Here is an 18439-nt window from a genome sequence, read left to right as displayed (position 1 = left end):
GGAAGCTCCAGAGGCAGGGCCTAGATGAGGGTTCAGAGGAGCCCAACGAGAGCGAGAGCCGGGTCAAGGAGAGAGTGTCGCGGCCCCGGGACAGCTGGCGACTCCCGCTCGGGTTGGGGGCGGGGACGCCGACTGCGCGGGCTGCCTGCAGGGGGCGCGCCGGGGGCCGGAAGTGGCGAAGCCGCGCGGGGCGGAGGAGGTGCGCGCGGGGCCGAGCCGGGTCCCTCCGGCCTGCCAGTTGTGGGTGGGGTGTGGGTCCGCGCAGCCGCCCCGCGCCGCCTCTCGGGCCCGCCCCGGAAGCCGAGAGCAGCGCGCGGGCCCGGGAGGCTGGAGGGCCGGGCCGGAGGGGCGCGTGGTCCGGGACTCGGCTCCGCCCCGCCGTATCCCGAGTGACGGGGCCGCGAGCCTGCGGGCCCGGAGGAGGCGGTTACGGCCGTTCCCGCGGCCGGCGAGGCCTCACGTGGCTGTCCGCGTGCTTCCGCTCCGCCCTCGTCCCCCGCAGGTTGGCACGCGTCTCGCCGCGGCCCCGGTGGCGCAGGGTCCCCGAGAGCGGGGCGGGCCTTGCTTGGGGAGCGCCGGGCACGTCACGAGCCGGCGGGGCCGGGTTTCACCCAGGTAGCGCGGGCTCTGCCCGGCTTCGCGGGCTCCCCGCGCCCGGCCTCTGCGCTTCTCGGAGCCCCGGTAGCGCGGCGGCCCTTAGGCACAGGGTTCGGTCTGCAGCACCCGGCTGCGAGGCCTGGCTGGCCGTTCCGTTTTTGTTTTTGTTTTTGTTTTTTTTGGAACCTTGGGCACATTGCTGTCAGTTCCTCGTTTGTAAAAATGGGCTTGATAATATCTGCCTGCGGGTGGGATAAATGTCGGTGTGCCTGACTGCGGGGCTGTGTCTGCGCCTGGCGGTTAGCAGGGCTCGGGTAGTTGTGGGAACAGTCGGCTATTATCACTGCCTGAATTTTGACAGCAACCAGGTACACTGGCCAAGCTCTGCCCTCTGGCCGGACAGGTTATGATGACGTCATGCTCATTTTTTTTTTCTTAAGTTGTAAACAGTCTTCTAAGATGAGCAATAAATGACTGTGATTCAGAGAGGGATCGCTTATTCATGGTTGACCCTTTTCTAGGCAAACCTCTGCTCCAGTAAGAGCCTCCCTAGGCGGAGCTGACTGCTTTCAGAGTGGACTGCTAAGTGGAAGGGTGAGACTTGCACCCCGAGTCCCTGGGTGGGGACTGAGCTGTAGGGGGAGGGGCTGTGGCGGTGGTAAGTGGGGGTGGGGAGAAGAGAGACCAGGTTAGATGAGACAGGCTGTCAGGGCACCTTCTGGATTACCTCCTTCCTGGAGCAGGTCCGGTTGTGGTTCCTAATCCCTACTGCTGGCTAAAATCTGGCCACCCAGAAGTATTTTTGGATTAAGGGAGGGAGTGTTGGCCATTTAAACCTTGCGGGGACTCAAAATGGTCTTGGAGTTGTCTGTAACCACACTAAGGTAGAGGAAATGAGAAGTCTGGAGTTGGGGAGATGAGGGAGAGATCATGAGAGAGATTTTCAGGGTAGGCTAGGCACCCTGGGGACAGCGAGCATCTTGGATGGCAGGGAGAAGGGGAATGGGCCATCTTAGTCTCCTGGGGCCTGCTGTCCATCTCTGGCCTGTCCTGACCAGTAATTTCAGCTGGTGACTGGAAGTATTCCAGCTTATTAGAGCTCACTGGACTTTGTTCTTTGTAGGATTTCAAGCGTGACTCCCATGCAGGACAAACAGACCTAAAGTTCCCGGTCGGATGAGAGTGGGGTTCCCCGTCCTGAATTAGAAAAGCAAGTCATTAAGCCTGGGCCCTGACTCGTCTTCCTTCATGAGAGAAAAGAGAGATGGAAACCTTCAAATCTGGGGATAAAAAGAGGGTCCTTCCCACATGGATGACAGCCCAGGTGGCCGAGAAGAGAAAGGTGCCCGTGAAGACCCCGAAAGCGAGGACATCGGCAGCAATGCCAAGGGCTGCTGCCGCAAGGTGGGACAACTTCCGGTCGGGGTCCTGGGGAATGAGGAGGGAGGGAGGGTTTGGAGGCGTCACAGTTGCTGGCGCTGAGTCTTGCGGTGCGGGCAGAACGGTGAGGTGGGGGGGTGGTTTCAGCCCCACAGAGGTGCGCGTGGCAAATCGGGAGGCCTGGGAATGGGACTCTTGCCCTCATTTTCTCCCCCCTCGTGAGACCTGAGACCCGAAACCCGTCTGTCCCCATCTGTAGCATCGTGCCTTCCTTTCAGACTTCCTGCCACGAGGACTGTGTACTGCATGAGTGAGGCCGAAATGGTGGATGTCGCCCTGGGGATACTGATTGAGGTAAAGTCCACTGTGTCTCTTCTTACTCTCATGACCAGAAACCGGACCGGGCCCTTGGTTAATGGCAATAAAGGAGACGCCCTGCATTCTCAGTCGGACTTGGGGAGCCCTGTCATCTGTCATCCCCCTTCATCCAGCTGTCTCTTGTCTAGTGCTTCTCGTGCTCCCCTTGGCCTCTCCCCATGTCCGGTGTCACTGAATGTTTGGGGCTGGACACCTGGGGAGGGAGTGGTCGTGGGTGGGAGAGCAGCTCGCTCTGGGTGACTGTGGTATGTGGAGGGGACGGAAGTTTTTCACTGCTATGTCCTCTGAAGGGTCTCAGGTGGGTGAGGTGACTTCTCAGCCGAATGCCACCCAAGTCTCCTGGCTTATGAAGCGAATAGTAACTGCCACCTTAGTGTTGTGGAGTACTTTCTAGTTGACCAGGTGCTTTCCTAGGTTGTTGCCTCATTTAATCCTTGCAATAACCCGGTGATAGTGATTGCAGGTATTACTGTTCCCATTTTACAGATGAAGATATTAACACCCAGGGACTTTCCCATAGTTACACAGCCGATAAGTGACAGAACGTAGGCCCACAGTCAAGTTTTGTACCCGTGGTCCTTCCGTTCTGTCACCCCCACCTTTCCAGATACGCTTTTCCTATTTTTCTTTTCCACTCTGCCATTCCTCAGGCCCCTGCCCGCCTCTCTCCCAAGGGGGTCTTGACTTCTTCTGGAGCTGTGAGGGGTGGCCGGGGGAGAGGGGGTGGAGAGGGGGAGGCTCTGATTTGGGGCGGTGCTCGAGCCGGTCACACGCTTCACAGTGGCTTCCGCATGTGTTCTGCGTCGCCGGCGGTTATTTCATTTGGGAAATAGCACGATGTCTGTTTTGCCCCTCATTTCTCCTACCCGGCAGGCCCGGAAACAGGAACAGCCCTTGGAGCCACCGACTCCGGCTGGCGCTGATAAGCCGGAGCTGTCCCGGGCCCACTCCGCTTTGTCACCGTCACCGAGCTCTCCTGGGAGGAGAAGTGAGGACGAGGACAATGAGAAAGACGCCCTTCCTCCAGGCCACAGCCCTCAGGGGCCCGCGGGGTCTGACTCTGCCCGCAGCAGAAGCCCCGAGGAGGACGAGGACATGTTAAAATACGTCAGGGAAATATTTTTCAGCTGAACGGACAGGCTTCCCAGGATTTTCTACCCAGAGCGCTGGTGGAAGCTGGCCTCCCCTCCCTCCCGGGGCCTGCCAGCCGCTCCCGCTCCCCCCCCTCGTCCCGCTCCTCCCCGGCAGGCAGTCACCTCCTTGGGGAGCTGCCCTGTTGAGTGTGTGCAAGTGAGGAGTCCAGATGTGCTTCCGTCAGAATTTCTCCCTGCGCTGTGCCTTCTCCACTCGGAGGCCGTGGTTTTATTGGCCTTCCAGGTCCAGGGAAGGTGGGGACATGGTGGCCAAACTTAGTGAACCGAAGAGCCAACTTAATAATTTTCAGCGAAAAAGAGGCATTGCTGCTAAGTGCACTGGAATCCCCACTGTCTGGTCCCCCTGATCTCTCCCTAAGGAGGACGGCTGTTCTGAACACAGTTCCCGTCACTTGCGCAGCCCCCCCCCCCCCCAGGCAGGTGCCCCGCCCACAGTGCTCTGCTCTGTGTGGGATCTTGAAACTCCGTGTGCAGATCGGAAGCCCCCCTCCCCCAGGCGGCCACCGTCCTGCCACTTGGGGGCTCAGCCTCAGTCCCTGGGCAGTTGTAAAGCGCCAGTGGGACGGGAGCCCTGCGAAGACCCTAAAGACAAGATCACACCGGAGTCCGTGTTTCTGACTCTATTCAGTGTGGTTTTTGACAGGCACAGAATAAGGCAGTCATTTGCTGTATAGGTTTTCCAATATATAGGTGCTGAAAAATACAAACAGTTCCCCAGTGTGTGAGCTGTGTTTATGTCCTTTCCAATTCTGGGTGGAGAAGTGAAGGCCTCGACATCTGTATGGAACCCCTCAGTTCTTTTCACCTTCCTCCTGCCCAGGGATTCGGCGTTTTGTGTTCCCAACTCCCAGGTCACATGCTGGGAACGATTTGCCAGCTGACACCCCTGCTCTGTCTGGCTTCAGGTCTGGGAGACTTTTCGGGAGAACCTTCAAAGCCACCAAGGCTTGTCTTTGTGCCCACGTGTTCTGTCTTTAGTGACTCCCTCAGGGATCACTCGTGGGCCTTTGGGAGACGGGCTCGTCACTTCACACCCACCGTGGGGAGGGGGAGCCTGCTAACCAGGGCCCCAGGGAGGCTGAGGTGCACTCTCTCATAATGTCCCCCCTTTGTTGCCATGAACCTTCACTCGGTTCCAGTGTGACATGTGGCTAATTAGCCTAGAAATCAGGCCTCGTGATGGGAATCCTTATGTCAGTTAAAGGAGTTCTCGTGACAGTGAGCTTTTTGTGGTGTGTCCTTGGGAACCTCGGAAGTCCCAAAGGATGGACAGCCCCACGCTAACAAGCCGCAGGTACCGCGGCTGCCACTGCTGCGCCCTTGGCCTTCTCGGCACTGGGTACCCCCACCTCCTCCGTGGTGGGTCCCGTCTGCCAGAGCTTGAGGCCGGCATTTGCTACGAAACAGGCTGAGAAGACATGCCAGCCCATGAGTTTTCTGGCACCTTCTCTGAGCATAGTTCAAACTGAACTCTTGCCATCGTGAGCCTCTCGACAGAACTAGCAGCTGTCAAGCTTGACCTTGTCCTCTGCTCTCTGAGGGAACACACACGTGGCCGTAAGCAAGAGGAGGAGTAAGGCCTGGGCAGTGCCCAGAGCCAGAAACCCAGGCTCCAGGAGGGAGAGCCGGATCCACTTCCACGTGTAGGTGAGGAAGAGGCCCAGGCCGCTGGCCAGCAGCATGGAGGACGTCGCCAGGAAGCCCCCCGCCAGCCGCCACTCTGCCTCGTTACTGTTGCACCAGGCCAGGAAGAGGGGCAGGGGGACGAAGAGCGAGAAGACCAGGGCCCCGTACACACCGAGCCTGGCCAGGGCCAGGCCGGCCCGCGGCACCCCCAGGGCCTCCAGCTCAGGGAACTGGCGGCACTGGAGGGAGCCGGTGCCCTCGTTCCACAGGCAGAAGTTGTAGAAGCCGATTCTGAGGTTGGGCGAGTCCACGAGGTTGCCGGCCTTCCAGAGGAGAGCGTAGAACAGCAGGAAGATGACCGCCACCGTGACTGTCATGATGCCCAGGAACAGCAGCTGCTTGCCCCGCCTTGGCCTTAGGACGGTCATCGTCTCCTGCCCTTTTGCAGGGCCGCCTTCCGGGGCACCTGAGGGAAGTCACACCCGTGAATGTCCGGCCTCCCTCCCGGTTTCCTCACAAGCTCGCCCTTCTCCCTTCTGGAATCCCATAAACACCTGTGGCAGCCTTCCCTCCAACCCCAGCGGGAACAAGAAGTCAGAGGGAGCCTGCAGGCGGGATGCACTTGGTAAGTCACCGCGAGCCCCCTCTCCGGCCTTGTTCAGGAGGAGGGGCTCCCTGGGCCGCTGAGTGCCGGAAAGCGGTGACAATGATGGATGCCCTTTGAACAAAGGCTTTGCTGCCCTTTAAACACCACAAGCCCCTGGAAATGTCTGTGAGGGAGTTTCTCAGATCCTTTCCAGGGTGGGTTTGTCTGGGGTGAGGGAGGAGGCTCGCTGTCCCTGGGGGCCTGAAGGAGGAGGAAGGCGCTAGAGGCACAGGGCCCCCCCCAGGGGGCGCTGTGGGAACTACTGTCAATGGGCCACAGACCCGGCACATCAGAACTTACAGGTTGGGGTGGGGCACTGGTGTGTTCTAGAAGCCCTGTATCCTGTTCTAACACAAGCTCGGGGGGACGAGGTCTGCTAGACTTCTCTGGGAGCTTACCTGCCCTGCTCTGGGAGTCATTACTTGGTGAAGGCAAGAGGCCACCTGCTCATGAAATCACACAGTGGCACTCGCTACCTTTTAAGTGTCTCCGATTTTTTTCCTGAGAACAGGAATCATAGAAATCTTGGAAAATAATACGTAAAAGAAAAAAATACATAAAAAATAACCTCTTATCCCACCACGTACGTAGAACCACTGTTAATTTCTTACCAATATTTTTTTCCTATGTGCTGATGTGTTTTTAAATAGTCACGCTGTTGACCACAATGATTTTCTCGCTGAATATTATGCACATTTTTCAAAGCTGTTACATAGTCTGCAAAAACATGTTTAATGGCTGTGTGATAGTTCGTGTCGTAGATTTATCCGTCACGCCATTAGGCAGATTGTTTCCATTTTTACCATTGTAAGTGACAGATAAGGAAGATGTTTGTATGATTCTTGGTTGGAATCTGATTTTTCCTTCAGCTAGATATCTAAAGTGGAGCCAAAGGTAGAAATACTTTTGAGTGATCTTACTGCATATTGCCAAATTGATCCGCAGAAAACTTACTTGTAGTCCCCGTAAAATAGCGTACACCGTCCTCATCGTATTTGAACAGTCTTTTCACTATGATTTTAATCAGAAGGACTTCTCCAAATTGCTCTTCTACCACAGTAGTCTGCCTGCGACACCTTTGTATTTGTAAAGTTTCGACTACCCAACAAAATAGCCATTTGCATGCCAAAGTGCCGCTAGCCTTCCAAGACACAAGGTGCTGGGGACAAAGGACGGAGGGCCATCCTGTCAGTGCACCCAGCCTGGGGCTCCAGGTGGTTTCCTGCAGCCAGCTAGCGGTGGCCCCGGGGAGAGGCTCAGGGGACGTGTCCAGCCCTGGGGGGCGGCTTCTGAAGGGAGCCCGTGAGAGGAGCAGCCGCTCCCTCGTTCCCTCCGCTGGCTGGAAGGAAGGTGCGTCCCACCACATCCCATCTCTGTTCTGCTAGAACAGGAAGTGCCCCGAGGGAGAAAGAGAACAAGTGTGAGGGAAGAGGAGATGGGCCCCGCTGAGGGAGAGGGCGCTGCGCCAACTACCACAGACCGGGCAGCTTATAAACCACAGACATTTATGTCCCCCAGCTCGGGGGGGGGGGGGCTGAGAAGTCCAAGATCAAGGGACTGGCTGATTTGGTGTCTGGTGTGCCCCCTTCTTGGTTCATAGAGGGACATCCTTCCCCAGTGTCCTCACATGGTGGAAGGGACAGGAAGCTGTCTGGGGCACCTTTATTTTTTTCTGGGACCTCTTTCACAAGGGCACTGATTTCATTCATGAGGGCTCTGCTCTCAACCTCATCACCTCCCAAAGGCCTCACCTCCTACTGTCATCACCTTGGAGGTTAGGTTTCAACGTAGGAAATTTGAAGGACACAGCGATTCACTCTATAGCAGGTGGCTCCCTTCAGAGGACCTGAGTAAGTGCAGACAATGAGAATAAAGATTTATCAGCAAGCAACTCCTTTGACCGAGAGCCGGGACAGCACCTTGTGGGGAGGCCGGTGCCCGTCAGAACAGAAACATACACCTGTGCCTGCAGTGAGGTTTTGAACTCCTGTCGCCACCGTCCACCAAGGGCCTCTGCCCCTGGCTTCTCCTTCAGGGGAGCTCGGCAGGGAAGCGCCGAGGTGGCAGAGAAGGGCCATCCCGCGGAGGCCCTGGGACCTCCCGCTACCCCCCTTGCAACAGCAAGGCTTAGCAGGTATGGAAAGGTGTCTTTGGTCCATGCGTTGTGAGAGTAGCATAGCCGAAGTTCTAGCTGGCCCAGCCCGCGGTGTGGGAACATCCCCAGCGGTAGGTGTTCTGTACGGTTTTCGTATTTCACAAATGCTTGTAGAAACCTGTATCTACGTTTTTAGTGGGTTTAGGTGTTTCAGGGTGCGAGATGGATTTCCAGGGCTGGAACCCCGATTTGTGCGCGTGTGCCGTAGCAGATGAGCTTTGACTTGCCTCCGTTGGTTGGGAGTACGGGTGGCCTTACGTGGATGTTCCCTCTTCTTGCCCCTATTTCAGGCCTGTTACACTTGAGTTCAAAAAAATCGCTATTTTTAAGCATTTTTGACTTGAAGACAGAGCCAGGTTCAAAAGGCGTGGCGGCCTGAGGACATCGTATCAGCCAACTCCGGCTGTGGCTCCCAGGCGACCGGCCTTTGTTTTTGACTTCCTGTCTTTCTCTCAACTGCCCTTTGGGAGGGTTTCAGTAGAGAGTGAAACAAAATAAAACCGGACCTGGGAAGCCCAGGAGCACAAATATGGGGAAGGTGGTCGCCCCTGGTTCCCCTTCTTCTCCCCGGTCTTTATAGGCACAGAGTTCAGCTCCACCGCCTGGAGCTTGGGGCTCAGCGCCACTGGGCAACTTTGAACTTGTACTGGCAGTTAATTCTCTGTAGGGGGCGCCTGCTCCCGGTGCTCTCCACTCTGGCTGTGCTCAGGCGGCCCCCAACCCCATCTGCCCTCTCTCTCAGTCTCCCTGAAACTCCTGAGGTCTTGCCCTGCCCCCTGCCTCCAAATCCTACTGATCCCTGCCCCCTTTATCCACTTGGCCGTCCATCTTATCCCCTGAACGGTGCCTGACACACAGAAGGAACTTCTTGTTAAGAAAGAAGACAGGAAGAGGGGGGAGAGAGAGAAAGAATGAAAGATGGAAGGAAGGAAAGAAAGAAAATTAAAGAAAAAGGAAAGCCAAGCCCTGTGGTACCCCTCAGTTATTGTGCGTGTACATCTTGTGTGCGTGTCCTGACAAGCCAGCGGGCTTCCTGAGGCGAGGGGCCGTGTTTCGTGTGTCAGACACACTCAGCACGGCGCTGGGCTGGCTGCTCCCCGTGTCCCCTCAGACATCCGGACAGACTTCAGGACCTCAGGGACCGAGAGGCTGGAGGCTGGTCGCAGCTTCTTCGTCTAAACATTTCGTAGAGGATGTCCCTGGGCGTTCCGTTGGAAAACCCCATGGCGCTCTTCTCTGTTGTCCTAAGAGCCCACCCTGGCTGTCGTGGCTTTTGACAATCCACATGATCTCGTTCTCGCCACCACGAGCTTTTGAATTCCCTCTCGTGACGAGCCTTGCCTCCTTCAGAGGGTGAACCAGCAGGCCGCTGCGTCACTGCTGCCATTTTTAGCTGAACTTTTTCCTGTTTATAAGACAGCCACACGTGATGATTGTAGAAAAGTGGAAAAATATGTGAATGACCAAAACTCATCTGTAACTTTGGGTTGTAGAAACCACCACTCTCAATGCATTTCCTTCCGTCATGTTGTTTTACACGGTCAGGCTCATGCGAATATATATGTTTGCATCCCGCTTTGCCAACATCATTACGGCGTGAGCGTGTCCCTATGTCACGAGAAGTGTTTCCTGCACGATGTTTTTCGTGGCTGCCCGTACTTTAGGACATTACTCTGTAAGACTGGAAACAACGCTGTGGCGATGTTTGTGAATCACCGTCCCTTACCGTTGGCACTTGCTTCTCAAGACGCCTCAAGTGCCATGGCTCTCCTGAGTCACAGAATCAAAAGGAACTGTCCTAATGCCTTCGTTCCCTTTCCCGGTGGCAGGTTTGTAGCTCCGGTCTCCATCTCCCGAGTATACTTGGCACCTGTCTGTGATCTGCGAGAATACCCGTCCACGTGATTGTGTATATATATATATATATATACACACACACACACACACACAATATATGTATATATTGTATATATTATATACATATATGTTGTGTATATATATATATACACAATATATGTGTGTGTGTGTATATATATATATATATATATATATATATATATATATATATACTGGCGCCGTGGGGGTAGAGTTGGCAATCACCAGCTTGGGTCTCATTCCTAGAGACACAACAATGTTTTTTTTTTTGTTTTTTTTTTGTTTTTTTTTGTCAGGGATAGACTCTTGGCTGGTCACAGGGACGGGTGGCTGCCATGGAAACATATTTGACTTATACGTCAGTGGCATATATATACACAGCCCCCCTGCGACTGTCTCTCATGCCAGGCAACTGCTCACTCACCACCCGTGGAAATTCTACTTCGCTTATTAAGTGTTTGGTGAACTCTCAGAATGAGCCCTGCGGAGGGGAACGGAGTACCCACGAAGAACGTCCCCTTCAGAGTCCCCCTCCAGGAGCGTGGGGACTAGACTGGAACTTCTGAGTTCTTCCACCGGGAATATATCGTATGTTCTACCTGGAGGGGTGTATATGTTCCGGAATGTGCTACCAAGGATGACTTCTGCCCAGGGTGCCCTCTTTCCACGGCAACATCAACGACGACCTGGTATTCTTCCTGCTCCTTTAGGAACAGGACACCTCGATACTGTCCCCTCTTGGACCTCTCCTGTTATCCTCGCCCCTCACTCCCTCCCTCAGCTTCGGTTACAGTGGCTTCTTCCTTATTTTCCAAGAACTTAAGGCAAGTCAGGACTTCCATGCTTGCCATTTTCTCTGCCTGGGATGCTCTTCTGTTATTACACGCCCCCCTTGGGCCTCTCTGCTCCACTGTCCCTTTCTTACGGAGGCCACCCCTGGTCAGCATCTCCACCTGTGACAACCCCTCCACCGGCCCCACAGCTCACACTGCCTGTGCCCCTTTCCTGCTCTCTCCCCATAGCTCTGGTGCCATCTAACATTCTCAACATTTCTTGTCCCCCCCGACCCCGGTCCCCAGTAGACTGTAACCTCCATGAGGGCAAGGACTTGTATCTGCTGCTCATTTTTATGTGTCTGTGGTTAGCTGGTCTGTTTATCTGTCAAAGACCTATCTTTCACTGTTCCGTCCCCCATGCCCGGGACTACGGGCCACACGGGAGGCACTCAGTAAAAGTCTGTTAAAGGACACGCGAGTGACTGAATGAACGTCAGCAACGGCACATAGAGTTGCTCAGACCCCTCCCTGTGTCGATTTTTTCCATCTGCTTCCCTGTCCTGGTCCTCTCCTTCTGGCCCCTCCCTCTTCTTCCCGGTTTCTAAATGTGAGCTCTCTACAGGATTCTCCTGTCTCTCAGATATGTCACGTAGGCCTACAGCTGTGAGAGCCGCACACCGAGAGCCCTGACGACGGACATGAGATGTGGGGACAGCGGAGGTCAAGGGCACACCCACGAGCGGTCCCTACCGGGGCCCCCAGGACTGCCTGGTAGAAACTGATGGTATCATTTTGTTGTCAGAACAGAACAGAAGCTTGAAAGAAAAAACAGCGAGCTGATGGGGTTGTTACTAGTTGTAAATTCATCTCCCGGCCTTCCTTTTCACTCGTGATTTAAGAGAGCTCTAGGGGACAACAGAGGGAAGAAGTTGCTTTGAGAATTCTCTTTGACCAGTGAAGGCGTCCAGGGAGAAATCGAGTTTGACTGAGAGTTGATTAATAGTTAAAAACAGATTTCAGAAGCTCTTTGGGCATTTACTCTGGGCCAGGCCCTGTGCCGAGCACTTAGTAGGTACCATTTTATTAAGTTCTTCCGACAACCCTGTGGGAGCAGGTTTACGATTGCCATCCCCATTTTCCAGAGGAGTAAAACCGAGGCTCGGTGAAGGTCAGGAGCTTCCCCAAGGTCCCCTGGCCAGTGGACAGTGACAGTCCATCAGGCAGGCTGGTCGTAATCATCTAGAACCTGCCTCCACTGAATTGTGCGCGTGCCCGCTGAGGCCTGGCGGACGCTGTTGTCGTTATTGGCTCTTCGTGCAGTGGAGACCATGTGGAATGAGTGTTCTGGGCATACACTCTGCAGCTGTGTGTCCTGGGTTCCAATCCCAGTTCTACCATTGACTTAACATCCCAGCGCCTAACATTCCCATCTGTAAAATGGCTACAATAGAATTTATCTTGTAGCTTATGTACAGCACATGGAACGTGACCTAGTAAGTCCTGTGTCAGTCATCATTGTCATGGAGAAGAAACTGGAACTCGGGGAAGGGAGCCCGGCCGCGGTGCGGCCCTAGAGGAGACAGACAGTGCCTGCGTCCAGCGGCAGAGCTCCGCTGGGGGACCTGCACCCGGGGAGCTGTCTTTTGTGCCCTTGGACGCTGATGCGGCCGCCACACGTGGTGGGGAAGGGCGTGGACCCAGGGGCCGAGCGCCTGGGCTCAGGGCCCGTGAGCTCGAGCAGCACCCGGCTCGGCCTCCGGCACCTGCTCCCCGTCAGGACCCTGTCGCTGGCTGTCCCCGGGGGCTGTGGCGAGACTGAGGTGTGGCAACTGTCTCCACGCCCACCCGTAGGCCGGGTGCGCTGGGCCGGCCCGCTCTGCCAACTGGAGCCCTGACTGTGGAGAAAAGGGAGGTGAGGGGAGAGCGAGGGGAGGGGGGCTGGGGGTGCGGCACCAAGGGGGAGAGAGCAGCAAAGCAGGGGGAAGAAAGAGTCCGGATAAAGCCAGAACAGGGTCTGAGCCGAGCAGCCAGCGGCCCTGCCGAAAACCTCCCCGCCGAACACACGCAGGACAGGGTGGCTGGCGGTGTGGGTGCGGCTCTGACAGAAATAAAAAGGGAAGAAGAAAGGGAAATGTGTCATGTTTCCTTTGGCAGAAGCATGAGCCCAGGTTCTTATTTTTCACAACCGGCCCGCGGTGGTGCGTCCCAAAGGTGCGGAGGCAGCCCTCGGGGGTCGCCCGCGCTCTGAGGACGGCCAGGCCGGAGGGCAGCTTTGTAGGCAGCGCGTGACATTTGGGTTTGCTTGCCTGTGCCAGGGAAACGAAAAGCAGCTTCACCAGCAGAAGCACGACCACGCCACGAGACCGCCACGCAGGGTCAAAACCGTCCGTCTCCAGACCTCCACGAACACCGAGCCACGGACGTGGGCCGTTTCAGCGGTTCCGTGAATGTCAACTAGCTCTTTGTTCGTTTGTTTTGTTGCTTGTTAGCCTCGGCGGGCAGATGATGCAGCTGGGAACGAGGGTCAAAACATAAAAAATCTAGAGGGAGAAAAAATCCTTCACCACAAGAACGTGCCTGCGTCTTGGACCTGTCCTTACTTGGTGTTTTTGTTTGTTTAATGTTTAAGCATTTTTTTTAATGTTTATTTTATTCATTTCTGAGACAGACAGAGCGTGAGCGGGGGAGGGGCAGAGGGGGAGGGAGACACAGAATCGGAAGCAGGCCCCAGACTCCGAGCCCGACGCGGGGCTCGAACTTACGAACTGTGAAATCACGACCTGAGCCGAAGTCAGATGCCCAACTGACTGAGCCACCCAGGCGCCCCTCCTCACTTGGTTTTTAGTGGCGGGACTCCACAGCTAGCTTATGGGAAGCTAAGGACCCAGAGCAGAGTTTGAGGGTAAGTAAGTAGTACCAGAAGGCAGGACAGCCTTTGGCTGTCACTCTTGGTTCTCCTGCCCAGCCCTCTCCTGCAATCCCGATAGACATTCACAGCCTCCCTTCTACTGAGGAGGCCAGGGTTTCATCTTGTGACTCCACGAAAGGCACATTTTGGAGAGTTCCCTGAGCCGTAGGCCCTGTGGAATCAGTAGCTCTCAGGGCAAACCAGGAACCTGGCCTCATGAGCTTGCCTTCCGGTTGAGGACACAAACACCAGTGGTGTACTTTTAAAAAGACCGTTCCAAGTTTTGAAAAGATTTGGGAAGGAAACCAACAGGATGAAACAAAGGAGAGAAGGTGCTGGAAGCCGTGAGTCTAGATTAGTGGGTCAGGGAAGGCCTGTGTGCAGAGGAGACATTTGTTTGAGGCCCGAGGGATGTGACAGAGCCATCCCGAGTTGGGCCTGGGCAACAGCCCTCCAGGGAGACAGTGCGGCTGTTATAAACACCGGCCTGGGAGAGGATCAGATTTCCGGGGCCAGGGTGGCTGCAGCCCCGTGACTGAGGGGAGGGGAGCCAGGTCCCTGGGGGCCTTGTAGGCCAGGGTGAGAGGTGTGGATTTCATCGCTCGACCCGAGTGTTCTATTAACTCCTGTCCCTCTTCCCTCAGACACGAGGCTCTAGGCGCCCAGACAGATCTGTGAGCCGGGACAGACGCGCGGAGGCCAGGGGTCACCTCACACCCGTCCTGCCGGCTGGGCCCTCGGCAAGCACCCAGGCCTACTTGGACGTGGCTGGCACGCAACCGTTGGAAGAAGGGGAGGCAAAGAATAATAGACCCAAAGACTCGGACCTTCAGTTTTGCAAGAGGTCTTTCGAGAGAGAGGCTTGTAATACATCAGAAAGGGCTTCAAAACACATGCAGATTAACTCAAAGAAAGCAGATCGAAGCTAAGTTGAGTAGCAGACGCTAGGGGCCCTCCCCCTCTACCCTTCAAGGCCAGTTTCGGGAAGCTCAGAAAGCCAGTCTTCGGTCACTCTGACGAGTCTTTGCCTGGTCACCCTGCTGGCGTCAGCTGTGGCCTCTGCCTCCCGGTTGGCCGGCTGCCTGAGGAGGGGGCCGAGGCTGCGGTTCCTGCTGCTCTCCGCTCTGCCCGGGGACTTGGCCGTCGGTACCTCCACTGCCCCACTGCTGCCCAGCGGACAGAGGGTACCTCTCCACAAAAGCGCGGGGGACCCAGGGCTCACCTCCCAAAGTCTGTTGAAGTCCAGGTTTGGGCTGACAAAGTGAATTCCTGTACCGGGACCACAAAATGGAGGCGGCCCTGGTGGCCCAGCCCGTGTCACAGTTCCAAGCCTAAGTCATGTGAAACACCTGTCAGGGAAACCCAACACCACCCCCCCCTTCCCCCCAGCACAACCTTACCCTAGAAAACAGGACCTGCCCGCCTTCTAAGGAAACCCCGACCTCCTGGCCAATCATGCCCATTCTTTCCCACGTTGCTGCTTCTCTACACAACTGGCTCTTGCCCCAAATCCTGCCAGACCACGGCTTGTCTTCCCTCAGATAAAGGAAGGGTAAGCTCATCACTCAATTGTTTCCGTTTTGTCCTTTGACGGGGCCGAGAACGCTGAGGTGGCGTGACCCAGGGGCACCGAGTACAGCTCTGAAGATCTCAGTTGCTAATGAGAACATACGGCCCACGTGCCGGAAGATGACATTTGCAGACGCTTGTTAATGCTTGTGAAGTCACTTTCGGGCGTACCATTTTGAGGCCTGTGGCAGGCTAGAGTCACTGAAGTGGTCGCGGTACCCAGCTCCCGGGTAGATTCCTAGAGATGACGGGGGCGAGATTGGGCCCCAGCCCCCAGAACGGTACCCCCCCCCCAGGGCTACCGGGATGGACAGCTCAAGAGTGGAGTGTCTCAGAAAAGCCACACATGCGGGGTTAATACGTGACCAAAGTATTAGAGTTCGCTGGAAGGTTTTTCATGAACGGGTGCAGAAGCCGTCGATTAGCTTCCTGAAAGCAAAACTAGTTTAAGTCCTCATGTCCACCTCACATACCAAAATGAACGTCACATGGATGCAAGAGTGAAATGCCATGAACAGAGGGAAAAAAAGATCTAAAAACAAGTCCAGATTCGATTACGAATGAGAAGGAACACTTTGAGCTTAAAAGCACACTGAAATTACAAAAAAAAAAAAAGTGCAGATTTAACTATTTAAAAGAAAGACACATTTCCGTATAATAAAAACAAACTAATAAAAGTAAAAGCCAACGAGTGTGGAAAGCATCTGCAACAGATATGAAATGATTAATATTACCAATATGTCAAATATTCATACAAACGAGTAAGAAAAACATTAACCGTCCGTCAAAACGGACAAGGAACAAAGAGATTTCAGGAAAGGACTGCCAAGTAGGTAAGTGTAGCTGTCATATTTCTACCAAATGTGTGGGCGTTTTCCTCCACCAAGCAGTTCTCCGTGACACCAGCGGGTGTCCTACTATTTAAGCCAATTCTGACATTATCTACAGGAAGAGAGTGTCAGATCCTGGGGCTAAGGGTTCAGTCCCCAAAGCCGTCTCCCCTTCCTCCTTCCCAGCTCCTGACCAAGGCTCAGTCACCTGGGCCCGACTGGCGAAATGAATCCCTGGGTGTGGGTGACTGAATCTCCAGCCAGTCCGCCTCCCTGGAGGTTGTGGGGGGTGGGGCTAAAAGTTACGACCCTCTAATCACAAGACCCTCTAATCACAAGGCTCTTTCTCCCACAAACAAACCCCGTCTATAGGGACTTTCCAAAAGTCAGCTCATTAGCATAAACCCAGACGTGGCTGGACGGAGCTTGTTAATGAATAAAGAAGACACCTTTATCGCTATTCACACTTATTCCTAAGTGTTCCAAGGGTTTTAGGAGCTCTGTGCCAGCAAGGGCAACAAAGTCCAAATATATATTCTTATTATATAAATCACTATATCTCATTAACTAACATGAGAAAAAACGTCTATGCCTTTGTAGCACAAGCAAAGAAAAGCCAAGTCAAATATCCTGTGAGTTTCCGTATCAAAACCGCGGCTAAGAACTTTGGATGGCACCTAGCTCATGGCAAGCTAGCCTTGTCATACGGTGACGGTGACAGTGGCCCAAGTGACCCGTAAACATTTGCGCAAACTTTCCAGGAGGCGATTTGGCAATATGCATGGAAACCCTTAAAACTAAAAGATAGTCCTATCTTTTTGGCCTGGTAATTCCACTTAGGGGTTTACCCCAAGGCAGCAATCAGAAATGCAATCAATGGTTTATACACAGGAGTGTTCATCACCACATCTTGCAAAAAACGGGAAGCAGCTTGAATGCCCACCATTGGAATTAAACTGTGACGCACCAAAGTGGTGAGACTGCAGACTTTAGAAAAGCCAGTCTAAAATCACACTAATAGAGTATGACTGCAGGAAGGAGACTAAGGGAACATTCTAAAATGTTAATGCATCTGTCTCTGGGTGGTGGCACTGTGAACAACTGTTCTCTTTTTGCCTGAAAAACATTTCCAGAATTATGTGTTGCATTTATGTAAAAGTGAAATGCAGAAAACAAACACAAACGGACTTCGTGATCAGGTAAGGTAAGGCAGGAGTCGGCTGGCGAGAACCTGAGAAAGGGGATTACGTGCAGAATTGAAAGGGATGTCTTATGAACAGATTCTTAGGTCTGGGGCTTGGCGAGGGTTGGGGAATGCACACTAGTTGTCAGGAGTCGAGAAGGAAAGAAGGAATCACATAATGTGTGTGTGTGTGTGTGTGTGTGTGTGTGTGTGTGTGTGTGTGTTTCTTTCCCAAAGGAACCTTTGATTTTACAGGTGAAGAAGTATAACGGAAGTTATTAAGGAAACAGTCCGTATTTAAGAAAATATTTTAAGATCAGCACTGGCGGGCATGAGAAGCACTGTAGTCTAATGACATAGGCTCTGAATATGTTAGACCCTGTTCAATTCTGAGTCAAGAACACGGGTCTTTCTGACAATCTCAACTCGCGGTGTATGTTTTAAGCACTCAGGGTGTTTCTGTAACTCGGAATAGTAATAGTCGAGCCACTTCGAGTCAGTGACCTGCTTCTGTCTGGCTGCCCGTTTCTGATGAGCAACCCGCCCCGCGGGCCATAAACATCTATTTGCACAGACCTTGCAACACCCTGTCGCCAGGTTATCCCTGTGTGTTTCTTTTAATTATTTTTTTTTAATGTTTATTTATTTTTGAGAGAGAGCAAGCAGGGGAGGGGCAGAGAGGGAAGGAGGCACAGAATCCGAAGCAGGCTCCAGGCTCTGAGCTGTCAGCACTGAGCCCGACCCGGGGCTGGAACCCACGAACTGTGAGATCATGACCTGAGCCGAAGTGGGACACTTAACCCACCGAGCCACCCAGGCGCCCCCATCGCCGTGTGTTTCTAACCGGGTGCGCTGGCAGTCCCCTCACCATCTTGGGGGCCGCAGCCCCCCAGGATGGTGGCGGGAGCCGAGGGAAGGAGGGCAGAGCGGCACCCAAGGTCACTGGTGGGGGGGGGGGGCGGGTGTGCGGACACGGCCCGGCGGCGTGGCCTCGCTAGGACGCGAAAGGCCGGAGCCCACGCTGAGCCCAGACGCAGGCCAGCTGCGCTCCACGCAGGGTGGGTACTTACGAACAAGAAGAGGCAGAACGCACAGGCGCTCGTAAAGAGGGCGGGCAGGGAGTCAGGTTTGGCGGAGTCTCCTTTCTCGCTGGCTTCCTAACGCCAGGCTCCGGAGACGGAGCCGAGGCCGGTGGAGAGGGGAAGGGCGGCCGGAGGCCGGCCCGGGCTTCCCACCCGCTCGCGCTTGCAGTCGTGCCCAAGTAAACAGCTCGCTGAAGGTCAGGGCACTGATGCCGCCGACTGGTGTCACATCAGCTGATTTCACTTTCATTTCCTCACTTGCCGGTGGTTCGTGACTTTT

At 54.6% G+C, this 18439-nt stretch overlaps 2 protein-coding genes across 9 annotated transcripts; one reads left to right on the top strand and one right to left on the bottom strand.

The window, feature by feature from the left end:
* The first annotated feature begins 181 nt into the window (after positions 1-181).
* Positions 182-4420, top strand: CYREN (cell cycle regulator of NHEJ). 4 transcript variants are annotated; one of them, XM_030308498.1, is made up of 5 exons: positions 418-502; positions 1119-1191; positions 1721-2001; positions 2256-2331; positions 3229-4420. In XM_030308498.1, the coding sequence occupies exons 3-5, from the start codon at positions 1862-1864 to the stop codon at positions 3484-3486; spliced, it is 474 nt and encodes a 157-aa protein (XP_030164358.1). In that variant the 5' UTR covers positions 418-502; positions 1119-1191; positions 1721-1861; the 3' UTR covers positions 3487-4420. The 4 variants fall into 4 exon arrangements, with proteins under 4 accessions (XP_030164356.1, XP_030164358.1, XP_030164354.1 ...); XM_030308496.1 differs by lacking the exons at positions 418-502; positions 3229-4420 and adding an exon at positions 182-199 and having other exon boundaries at positions 2256-2671; XM_030308494.1 differs by lacking the exon at positions 3229-4420 and having other exon boundaries at positions 2256-2671.
* TMEM140 (transmembrane protein 140) lies at positions 4115-18396 on the bottom strand. 5 transcript variants are annotated; one of them, XM_030308487.1, is made up of 4 exons: positions 18148-18343; positions 7533-7627; positions 6736-7179; positions 4115-5601 (listed from the first exon to the last, which is right to left on the bottom strand). In XM_030308487.1, exons 3-4 carry the CDS (start codon positions 7145-7147, stop codon positions 5009-5011), a joined length of 1005 nt encoding a protein of 334 aa, XP_030164347.1. In that variant the 5' UTR covers positions 7148-7179; positions 7533-7627; positions 18148-18343; the 3' UTR covers positions 4115-5008. The 5 variants fall into 5 exon arrangements, with proteins under 5 accessions (XP_030164347.1, XP_030164350.1, XP_030164348.1 ...); XM_030308490.1 differs by having other exon boundaries at positions 18171-18343; XM_030308488.1 differs by lacking the exon at positions 7533-7627.
* Positions 18397-18439: the final 43 nt, after the last annotated feature.

The sequence above is a fragment of the Lynx canadensis genome, chromosome A2, assembly GCF_007474595.2.
Source record: "Lynx canadensis isolate LIC74 chromosome A2, mLynCan4.pri.v2, whole genome shotgun sequence".
Classification (NCBI taxonomy): Eukaryota; Metazoa; Chordata; class Mammalia; order Carnivora; family Felidae; genus Lynx; species Lynx canadensis.
The sequence above is the reverse complement of the archived record's forward strand: the minus strand, read 5'-3'. Positions and strand labels throughout refer to the sequence as shown.

Excerpts from the sequence above, each read along its gene's own strand:
- CYREN (XM_030308496.1), top strand. The coding sequence starts at position 1,862 with ATGGAAACCTTCAAATCTGGGGATAAAAAGAGGGTCCTTCCCACATGG. Across the intron at positions 2,002-2,255 it reads CCAAGGGCTGCTGCCGCAAG|ACTTCCTGCCACGAGGACTG; the intron begins GTGGGACAACTT and ends CCTTCCTTTCAG.
- TMEM140 (XM_030308487.1), bottom strand. The coding sequence starts at position 7,147 with ATGTGGTGGGACGCACCTTCCTTCCAGCCAGCGGAGGGAACGAGGGAG. Across the intron at positions 5,602-6,735 it reads CTATTTTACGGGGACTACAA|GTGCCCCGGAAGGCGGCCCT; the intron begins GTAAGTTTTCTG and ends GACTTCCCTCAG.